The sequence below is a fragment of the Terrapene carolina genome, unplaced genomic scaffold (genome assembly GCF_002925995.2).
Source record: "Terrapene carolina triunguis isolate 2854851 unplaced genomic scaffold, T_m_triunguis-2.0 Scaffold58, whole genome shotgun sequence".
In the NCBI taxonomy this organism is placed as follows: Eukaryota; Metazoa; Chordata; order Testudines; family Emydidae; genus Terrapene; species Terrapene triunguis.
The window spans coordinates 52,295,233-52,306,986 of record NW_020664409.1 but is presented as its reverse complement, the minus strand read 5'-3'; the positions used below and the strand labels follow the sequence as shown (position 1 = coordinate 52,306,986).

Below are 11,754 nucleotides of genomic sequence, written 5' to 3'. Positions count from 1 at the left end.
CATTTCATGAACACCTCAGGGCTGTTCATCTTCCTGTTATTTATTCCATTTGTAGAAAATAATAAGCAGGGGAAATGTTTCTGTTAAACTCTCAGCCATTAATTTTCTTATTGGCAAAGTGTGAGGGACATTTTTCCCCCCAACATGCTATGTAACCTGTCAGGGGTGGGAGAGAAAATGGTGGTTGTACTATACAGCATGTCTCCAAAACTAAACCATAATACACTTTGATTTCAATTACGACACAGAAAACAATATATATGAAAATGTAGAAAAACATCCAAAATATTTAATAAATTTCAATTGATATTCTATTGTTTAACTGTGCAATTAAAACTGCGATTAATCGCGATTAATTTTTTTGAGTTAATCGCGTGAGTTAACTGTGATTAATCGACAGCCCTAATTTTCATGTTATGGTATTTATGTTATGTTATGGTATTAGCGCTTCGGTAGTAACTAGGTGCTGACTGTGAGCCAGCATCAAATGTGCCCCATAAAAACAGAAGCATCTGCTGAAGGGGGATAGTAAGGTCACACTGGAGTTAATAACTAATAAAACAGTGAAAGACCTGACTTCCACAACCTAGCCATCAGGAGCCAGTCTGAATAAATAGGAACCCTGCACATCTCTGCCCAGAATGACCCCCTAGTTCAGGCTCAAAAATATTCTAAAATCTATTTCTTTGTTTATTATACTGGCACCAGTCATAGCTTCATAGTTATGTTGTTTTTTTCTCTTAAAGCAGGCATACGTTGTCTTTGTTAGATATGGGAAATAGAATCTATCCTCCCCAAACATACAGCTCCTTCTCTTTGAGCACTGGAGGACTTTTCTGAGACCGTAGAAGTAAATTTGATAATTAGATTGGGTTATATTTGTCTTGAAAATGATCCTTTAAGAAACCGAATCATGAGCAGAAAATATGGGGAAAAAAAATCTAATGTGTATTTAAAAATCAATTTGATCTAATCTGGGGTCACAAATCCTAAAAATGCCTTAATTATAACCATGCAGGGACAGATGATCAAAGGAATTTACGCACCTAAAGATGAAGATGGGGCCTACTGCAATTTTCAAAGTATTTAACTAGGTTAGGCACCTAACTCCTATTGATGTCAATGGTTAACCTATTGAAGTGCTTTTAAAAATCCCAATAGGCATCTAACTACATCTTTAGGCATATAAATCCTTTGAAAATGTGGTCCTTGGTCACTATAGGGCAGAGTTAAGGATGTTTTGGTGCCTACACCGTGCATTTCCACATTAGCATGTCTGGATTTCTTTTAAGTGTAACTGTAATTCTGAATTTTCTGGGTTTATAATGTTTGATTTTGGGGATAATTGCAACATCCTTGCCGTGTATTTTGCAATGGCACTGGAACACTTATAAGAGTGGGGGTGCTGAAAGCCAGCCCCTTTACCCCTGTCCACCCCACTCCCCAGAGCTGTGGCCAGGAGCAGGGCCATGTCTCCGGGAGAGGGGGACTTGGACAAGCATAAGGGGGCCAAGGTTGGAGCACAGCTGGGGGCGGGCGCGGGGCCGGCAGCTGGGACCCCGCATAAAATGAAGAACCACTAGTTCCTGCGCCTATGGTTTTTTTGCCCTTAAATCACTGCTACATGTTCTCAACCTAAACTCTGTCCTAACACAGGTTTTTTTGGCTGGGTAGTTTTGATAAATTTCATTTCTCAACAAAAAGCAACAAAGAGTCCTGTGGCACCTTATAGACTAACAGATGTGTTGGAGCATAAGCTTTCGTGGGTGAATACCCACTTCGTCAGACGCACGCATTTCTCAACAGTTTATTTCTAAGTGGCATTGGCTTTTCAGATCTGTCTTGATTGAAGGCAAGTTCCAAGGGGTGCGCTTATGCTGACATGGGCAACAGAGAGTGGAGGAGGAGCAGTTAGCTGACAAATTGTGTCCCAGCCTACCACAAGTCAGGGATTCCCCTTCCATCACCTTTGCCAAGGATCTAGCTCACAGAGGAAGAAGTGACCCAAGACCCAGCTGTTGATAGGCGACGGCGATATAATAGAGAGGCAGGTATTGGAAACAAAAGAGATTCACATGATAGTAAGGGCAGAATACATACTGCTGCTGAACCCAAACCCAAAGGTGGCACTCTTGGGAAAAGGGAAGATCTTCAAAGAATTACCATCTTCTGTAACATCCCCCCGATTGCTAACTCAGTCTGGAGCTTGGAGATCCTTTTGCACTCACTGCTAAGAGAAGTCCAAATAGCTATGGGCAGTCATTGCCATCTGTAACTGGTGTGGTGAGCATTCATGACCCCTGGGCTTAATTAGTTCAACCCGTTATATCTAAGCGTGAAGCTACATGCCCAGAAAAAAACTCCAACTGATACAAAATGCAGCAGCTCTTTGATTAAGCAACAAAGATCTCCATGAGAACTTCAGTCTGGTGCTCTGCTCTCCGTACTGGCTACCTATTGAATAGAGAGTCCAACTCTTAGGGCCCATTTCTTGATATTCAAAACTCATTGGCATTGGCCCTCATTAGGTGAGAGAGAACTTCTCCCTCCATAATCACGATCTCCCACAACAGCTACATTGCTCAACCAAACAGGCTTACCATCACCGGAGGCAGAACTTTCACGGGAGCTGGACCTAGACCGGAACACTCTTCCAAAGAGAGATGACTGACCACTGTTCTCACCCATATAAACAATCTAAAACCAACATAACCACTCTTTAAGAATGAGTTGACTTTGCCATTACTATATTAATGCTAGTTTTCATGTTTTATTACCTTGTCTATTTCAAACTTCATTGAGCTGAATCGTAGTAAACAAATCAAATCTGAATGGATTTTGTTGTTGCTGCTGCTGTTCTGGCTATTGCACTCATTATCTGGAGTCATCAGTAGTTTTGCTGTGTTTTCCATCTGTTATTCAGTATTAGGGCTCTGGTATTTTTCCATGGTATGAGATAATTTCAGAGGATGGGGCTATCATTTCCCTTTGTTATGATTTTTTCTCAATGTGAGTGGTTGATTTCCGCTCAGGTCCTTAGTTGGATCAAAAGGAAACAGCAGATGTTTGCGTAAGACCCTGTTCACACTATAATATTTGCCAGGTCATGAAACTGCTTTCAAAATCATTTTAATTCCTAGGCTCAAGAACTATTTTCTATGCTGTTTTTTAGAATGTTTTCTTCATTTACACAGACTGGCATTTGCTAATGTAAACATGACATTGTTTACAAGAACAGATCTTGTGCAGTTTCATGGTACTGGAAAAATAAACTGCTGAGGATGGGGAAGGTTGGTACTGTTGTGGTCTCATTGCTAATTAGTATTCCAAAACCCAGCTCAGTTCTGCGTATCTGAAGCAGCTCATGTACCTGTTTCTTCTTCTTTGTATCTGTACCATTTGCCATCATCAGAGACTTCCTGGGGTATTTTCTTGTCTCTGGTGTTATGTAGTTTGATATGCACAGTATGTTTTTCAGGTGAGAATGCAAGGTGTATTTTACTAATCTCTCAAAGGTTCTGTTTTTCTGTCAGCTTTGTTTTCACTTCATGAAATGAAGTAAGACCATATTTCGGTTAGTTGCTCTCTGATTCCATCTCTTGGTGGTTTCTTTCTGATCTGTAGTTCTTGCCTTGTTTTCTCAATGTAAATGGTATTAAAGTCCTCAGAGGGAATGGAGCAGACATAATGTTTCACATACAGAACTTGTAGTGGGAGGTGTGTGCTCAGGTTGGCTCAAAATATTGTGTAAATCCTCCCTCCCCCGCCAGCTGTAGACTGTATTCTCTATTCTCTTACAAAAGCGTTCACTTACTAGTAGACTTTACGTATTGCTCAAGTGCTGTGGTTATCACATCTGTTTCAAAGTTGCTGCAGTTTGAACTACAGTTCATTACTGCCTTTATCTATGATCAAAACATGAGGCACTACAACTACATATTTTTTTTAAAAAAAAAGGGTGAAGGGGCTCTGATGATTAAAATACTCTCACTATTGTGTACTTGGAAACGCATGCATTTACATGCCCCCCCCCCATTTTTTAAGTGAATATTTTGAATAGCGGAAGGGTCCTGTAATAATAATAGTTAGCATATGTTTATATCACTTTGTTTTCATTGGCCATATAACCAACTAGTGTCTTATAAATAATATACTTTAGTTCAACCGCATTCCTGGGTGAAATCTCATAGCATGTTTTATGCAGGAGACTGGACTAGAAGAAATCATAATCATTCCTTTCAGCCTTCAAATCTATGATTCTGTTAGGATCATCCTTTCTTTTGTTCCTTTGAAAATAGTATGACGACTAAAAGTGTCAGATATTTTTTTAAGCCACTCTCTAAGCATACAACAGGTGTTGGTCATCTGATAAAATCTAAACAAAATCATGCCTTGAGTTAAAAGAGACAAGATTTTATGATGCCTGTGGAGAAGGAGAGCTTTTCTGAGAGGAGAAAAAGAGAGCGATTAAATTATTTTAATAGGGGGAAAAACTCATTTGTATTGCATGAAAAAGGGAGATTTAAGATCAAAAATCACTTACTCCTAAAAAAAAAAAAAAAAAAAAAAAAAACAAACAACAACCATAACGTTTTGTTCAGAGTGAGGAACATTTCAGAATTACGAACAAGCTCTATTCCTGAGCTGTTCGTAACTCTGAGATTCTATTGTAGCTACACCAGTATAGGTCTGTGTAGTATAGACCAGACCTCAGAGTGTGGTGTCATCCAGCACAGGCCCTACAATGACACTCAGAAATCCACAAACCTCACTATTCTGTACTGGGTCCCCCTCCAGTCAATTAGTGCAAATTAGTGATCTTTGTGTATTTAAAAACTATCATTTTAAGTTTTGGAAGCACTAAACACAGATCTAAAAGTAAAAGGTCTTCCTGTAGGCTTCAGAGACCAGCTTTACTAGCTGAACAGATAATGGGTAGTGATTGCATAGACACCTAAAGGAGACTCTTCATTTTTTAGAGGGCTACAGTGCTTGTTATATACCAACTACCAGTAGTACATTAAAGGGAGCTAAAATCTATCATTAACAAGTGTGGTCAGCATGTACTAAAGCAACAGCTGTGAATGTAAAACAGCACAGAAATAATCCTGTATATTATGCCATGGAAATGGCATTCCATTGTGATTTTTTTCATTGAATACAATGTAAAGGGTTTCATTAATTTCAAGTTGTTTTTGTTCACAATCATTCATAATCAGAGAAGTAATTACAGTACTGCTGCGACACTTGCCTTTTACTGCCACATCGTAATCACGCTTCAGGCTAAAGTGCCCCTTACTTTCAGCTTCAGCAAAATGAGCTCCTGCCTCTTATTAAATTGGGTTAGTCCAACCATTAGACTGGTGCTGACTAAATGCATAACCTATAATGTGAAACAACAGGACAGAATTTGCACTCATGGCCAGTTCTCACCTTGTCATGTGTTTTGGTGAGCACCCCCTCTCTAGGTTGGAGGATGAGTGCTTCACGTGCATCGCGTTGTAGGAAGTGTGAGTGTATTCGTTTTCATCACTGTAGTCAGGACCAAGTAATGTCCGAGCCCAAGTTCCCATGTCATAAGGAGGAAGTGTACCTCCAAATTCAGAGGGCAGGCATTCCGGGTGTATTAGCTGGTGAAGGCTGTTCAGATTGTTACCATGGAGAAAGATCTGAAACAAAACAAAAGCACAGTCAGTTCCTTATTTCACAAAGCATTATAATTTAGAGCAGTGAATTTGCTCTGCAATTTATGGGTGGGTCTTTTCAAAAGCACTCAGCATTAGATTAACTCTGCTCCCATTGAAGTCAACGCTGAAAATATGGTACTAGAGATGTTCCCTGCCATTACCATAAGGTATATATTATATAAAACCAGGGAAAGGGTGGGTTGTGGAATTATTTTTGAGGGAAGGGAGGAAAGATTCCTGGAAGAAGTGTGTTCTAAAGAAGGCTCTGAAGAAGAGGGATATGGTTCTGTTATTGGATGCCACAAGAGAGAGAGCATGAAGAAGAGAGTGAGAGAAGATGATAAAGGGATCGGAAAGGTGAGAGGTCTGTAAGAGAGCTAAGGGAGCGGGAGCAAGAGGAGACAAGATCAGAGATATAAACTAGAACAAGATCATGAAGACCTTTAACATAAAGGCAGCGAGCTGGAACTGGTACAGTAGCAATTAAACCTGGAGCCCAGCTCAGTGACAGAATCACTGTCTATTTCAGATAGGCACCAAAATCTAGACCTATTTATTTTCAGAGCTCAGAAAATACTCAGTAGGTTTGGTGTGCAAGGGGTCATGTGCGAACATTTTCCTCAGTTTGGATCCACATTTGGATTCACATTCTCTCCTGTCAAGTGAGTTGTTTTGGGTTCAAACAAAACATGGCATTTTAACTGACTTTTCATCAAAATTGCACAAATTGCTAATTTTGTGCTGTTTCAACACATTTATAAACTGACCCAAGTCTATGTACCTGAACAATTTTCTTTCAACTTATCCTCAGTTTCTGAATTTGTAACAAAACACTGAACCACACAAAGCTTCTAGTAATTTAGGGTTTTATTTGAACACTCTGCCGAGCTCCAGTTATCCTTCTGCTCTTTAATGCAGACATGTTTTCACACTGAAGGACTCCTCAGTCTGTTCAATACTCCTCAGATGGAGCCCAGGCCAGATTTTGGTGCCTTTCTGAGATCCATTTTAGTGACTATGGACTTCAGGATAAAAATGGGCAAGGACAGTGAGGTCCAATAATTCAGGTACTCTCTGCAGCCAAAGACCTGCTTCTTCTCCTGATGTGTGAGCTGATATAGAGAAGTGGATGTTTTGTGGACACCAGTGGGAATTAAGAAAGGCAACCTGCTGAAGAAGCAAAACTGGCAAGTTCCTTGGAGTTGATAGTACCTCACTGGGCAGAAATCTAGCCCTATGGGAGCTTCTTCATATGGGTGGCTTCAATGGGAGACTGTGCCTGTCCCTCCACTATCACAGCTCAGTAAATACTTCCTCTGTCCATAGGCATGCCTTATCCATTGTATGACAGGATAGCGCCTGTTCTTTGTAAGTAATCAAAGGTTCTGTGGTCCCTGACTTGGATTCTGAAAATAACCTATTTCTGCTGAATTACTGATTAAATCTAGGCTAATTGCAAACTCCAGCTGAGGCTTCAGTCATAGCTGCAGTTCTCAGAGGCCCATCAAAAAAACACAGAGAAAAAAGAATAAAGCAAAGAAAGTAAGGAACTATTCAAGCTAATTCGGGTCTGAAGCTTCACAGGTATTCTCCCCCTCTAATTACCCTTTTCCTTGTCTTGTCTTTGAGGAATGGTTTGATTAGTGTGTACAGGGCATGGATGTACCAGGGCTGGTTGACAAAATGGACTCCTCCAAAGCGAGCAGGAAAGCTGTCCTGTAGAGAAGAAAGAAATGGAAGGCAATTAACAGATGCACCAAATTAGTCAGGCAGCCAGCAGGACTAAAGTCAAAGGAACAAGTTTGCATCTTACCATCTGATGCACCATTTAATCAGTAGTCGGTTTGTGGTGGGGAGATGGGTAGTGCAGGAGGACTAAGAAACACATGTTTTAAGGAGCCATTATTCCATTTCCCTCTGTGCAGTTACACCTTGGTTTCTAGTGCTTAAAAAAAGCGGATATCAAGATCTCTGCCCAAATTTCTTCTGATTCCACTCCAGCATACCATACTGTGCCAAGAAGGGAAATGCAGCCTGGGTGATGAACACAGCTTGTTTCCTGAACATCACTTGAGGGGACTAATTTTAATTCCTTATTGTGTTACATAACTGAACTGCAAATTCCCACTCCTGTTCCGACACACAGCTCACTTTTTCACCCTTTCTGCTGCCCTTGCCCCTCCCCCCTTTCTCATTCCCCCTTAAATCATCATTACAATAGCTGAACTTTCTGGGTGAGTGAGCAGCACATTATGGGGAGCAAGGTGGGTGGGAAATGCTGATATGTGAAGGTGTTGACAGAGAGAGCATGTGACAGCACCATGGAAACTGACACCACTAAGTGCTTGTTGCTGAGGTTTAGTACAAATATCCAAGCATTAGCATTCAGGTAGAGTAGTCTCACAGAGGTGTTTGCTTAGGTGCAATAGGATGCTACTGCAATGTGGTACACATAATACATAGGAGGCTACTGGAGTTTCTTTAAAGGTACATTGTAAATGATATATTGTATCTACATTCACATCATATAAATGTCAGGGTCTATCAGGGAATAGGCTAGGCTCCTTTCACTTTTGGAAACAGTGCAATTGCTGCTGCATATATGTGCTGATGACACCCACAGAGAGAGGCAAGTTGGCTGCTTTCTGACAGGAACTGGGACCTCTTTATAAACAACTAAGAAGATACATTCACTAATGATACATTTTGCTAGTCACCAGCTCCAAAGGAAGGCAATTATTATTTCCATTATGGCTATAGCATTCGGTAAGAATTTTAGGACCAGCTCCTCAGCTAGTATAGATTAGTGTGGTTGCATTGACCTCAACAGAGCTATGATGATTAACACCAGCGAGGATATGGCCTTTAAAGTAGATGCACCTGGGAAAAAATTGAAATGTATGAACTTTCAGCAAAGCCAAAAGTGGATTTCTGCTCTGTATAAGGATGATGTAAAAAGAGCACCTGGAATTGATCGGAAAATGGCATTTCAATCCCATGGGAAATTCCCATATTTTGATATTTGCTTTTGTCCCAGTTTGGGATGAAAAGTCAAAATATAGAAACATTTCACAGAATGACAATTTCTGAAACATTTCCATTGAGAATGACATTATTCTCTGTGTCCGCCTGAGACCCCACAGTGCCTCATGGGAGCTGTAGTTCTGGGTCCCTCTTGGTCTCTGTAGCAGAGCTGCAGACTGTCTCTCCCAGTAGCTCAGCCACAGGGAGAGACTGGAGTGCAACATAAGAGATGTAGTATGGCCAGGAAACAAGGGAGCATAGAGGAATTAAGCGCCTGGAACTACAACTCCCATAAATCACCATGGTAGCTCAGGCAGACATTGAGATTAATGTTGACCCAAAACAAAATGTTTTGGTTCAATTTTCCTGCTATTGCTCTTTTCCCATGGCAAATTTCAATTTCAACTAAATTCCATTTTCCAATAATAAAACATTTCGCTCAGAGTATTGTGACCAGCCCTAATGGCACCTTCTCCCAAAGTAAATCTACTTTCTCTGTGCATTCAGAATTATATGGGCCAGGTGGTCAGTGGTGTATATTGGCATACCTCCCCTTGGCCCATATACATATAATTTAGTGGGGAAAGTAAGTTTTACAACTGTCAGCCCAACACAGCTCTGGAGGTCAGTGATTCTGGCTTGTGTACAATGGGATATACTAAGTACAATAGCGAAGCCACCCATACAACTGTATTGTTTAAATGCATTCACATTTAAACAGTGTATGCCTTAATTACCTGTGGAAACCCCAAAAGGCAATAGGATTCCCCAAGGGGTACAGAGGGTAGCTTGCTGCAGCATCCTGCAGAGTCTTTATTACTGGGCCTTATGAACAGGAAAGAGCCCAGCTTGACTTTTATATCCCAGCTTGGGTTTGTAGGGCTATCAGTTAGAAACACCCATCATTTTTCTTTTCAACTTTGTACATTCAATATGGATATTGCTGAGCGACAGCTCTGGAGCCCCAGTATGCCATTTTCACAAAGTCACCAATCAGAGCAGAAATATATTTGAAAGAAAAGCTCATGTCTCGTATATTGTGTCTTGTATTGTTTTTAGCTAGTTGCACTAAGCTGTGTGAGATCTCTCCCTGATCACACTTGGGCTCTCTGCTGATTTCTCTGAGGCAAGATGAAAGTAACTAAAGTTGATTTTCTGTTGGAGAACTCGTGCTTTTAGGAATTCTTTGTCTTTCTTGTGCCTTTGTGATTCCGTGGAAAGGTGCATTTTATGATGAGAATTTTTTTGTGTGTGTCTTGAGTACATTTTTTTTATCTCTAGCTGAGTCTTTCTTAAAAAAAAATTGGGCCTAAACCTTCCCATTGATATCAATGATAATTTTGTCATTGAGTTTTCTGGGAGCAGGGACTGCATCTTGCAAATAAGTCTGGAAATGCATTAATGACCTGATCCAAAGCCGTTTGCAATCAGTAGTAGTCTTTCAGTTTCTGCACTGGTGATGAAACTGTGACATCTGGGGATTTCTCAGACTAGCTATCTATGTACTTATCTGGCTCCATGAGGCTAGAATATGACAACATCATAATCAGATTGTAGGAAACTTTTTGTTTCTAGTTATTGACTTAACTGGTGCTGTAGAAAAGACTTTCTGTTGCAGAATTCCTCTTTTTTGGTTTGACTTTCTCTCTCTTTCCAGTGCTTTTTTTCTCTCCAAAGCAGTCAGTAACAGAAATAAACACTAAAGTGCCAGAGTGGAACTCTCAAGAAAATGCTGAAGTCCACATCCACCTCAATATACTTTTTTCTTTCAGACTGTAAAGACTCTCCTAGTTCAGAGATCAGAAGGGAGGATAACTCAGTTCTTTCCCTCTCTCAAGTTTTATGTGCCACCTCTGCACTGCAATGCAAAGCAGTCTGGGACTGAAAACTGTCAAGCACATAATGTTATGTTAAATAACTTGGGAGGAATATCTATGAGTTGAGTGAGAGGCAATTTTTCACCACTTCCTCCCACTCTCTCCATCACTGTGTTTTTATTTATTTATTTTGCCATGTGAACACGCAGCAGAAACCTTCTACTGTTCTTTCTTTATTCTTTTGTGCTGAAGGCTAAAAATCAAGATGATCTTCTAACAGTAAATACAAATCTTCTGACACCAAAGGATATTAGAGAGGAAAGTTAAACTTCTGAACATAAAAGTTAGAAATGGGTCTGAGGTGGAACACTGGATCCAAACCTTCCGAACTGTTTGACATGGACTTCAACCACCAATGAGCTGAACCAACACACAAAATCCAAACAAACTTTCAAATTTGGGAAAGTTCAGATTGAAATCACATTCCAGTTCTGAATTTTGTGACTCAAACACATCGCTAATGACAATGTGTGTACACAATCATTTGCAATCAAAAAGCAAAATCATCTCTCCTTCAAAATTCCAGTGCAATCTGTATAAAAATCCCCTCACCAATGCAAATAAATGCACAGCCTCTTCCATTTGAACACAGTTTCGCCTACATTTGGGGAGGGTTTTAATCACAAGCAAAAGTGTTTAAATCAGGTCATTTTTCTCTATATTGAGCACAAAAACTAAAGCTTCTTGCTTCTCAGTACATTTGATCAGTCCCTATAATGGTTTAGAGCTTCCACAGATGGTATATTAATAGTTCAGTAACAGTTTCTCCACAGAGAAGTACTGTGACTGATGCTATAGTGGTGTAAGGAGCCTTTCAGCTCTAGGTCCCGGGACCGAAACTAGCCTAGTTTGGTGGTGATAGGAACTGATACTTATTGCCGTCTGATGCCTCTTCAGTGGCCTATGGCTTTATGTAGGCTAGGATAAAAGGTGTATTTTTAAAACATGTTAGCTAACATGCTTTAACACATTTTGAAGCCCTCATGTAAACAGGGCAGGTTGTGTTAGCCAGCTGAGGTGAATTTTTATGCTTGTCTACCCATTGAATGAGCAAGGGGGCTGACTATTTTCCCACCCCCACCAGCACAGTTCCTCAGGCTCAGGGTGCTGGGGAGGCTTGTACTGGTACTGCCCAAGCCAGGGGTCGGCAACGTTTGGCATGCGGC

At 40.5% G+C, this 11,754-nt stretch overlaps 1 protein-coding gene across 1 annotated transcript in view; it reads right to left on the bottom strand.

Annotated features, from left to right (window-relative positions):
* The window catches only part of CLVS1 (clavesin 1), a 112,379-nt gene that overhangs the window by 9,030 nt on the left and 91,595 nt on the right, over nt 1–11,754 (bottom strand). The window contains exons 3-4 of the mRNA XM_024198454.2: nt 7,293–7,403; nt 5,434–5,669 (exon numbers count right to left, since the gene is read on the bottom strand). Of these exons, the coding sequence (XP_024054222.2) occupies nt 5,434–5,669; nt 7,293–7,403 (347 nt within the window). The remainder of the gene's footprint in view (nt 1–5,433; nt 5,670–7,292; nt 7,404–11,754) is intronic.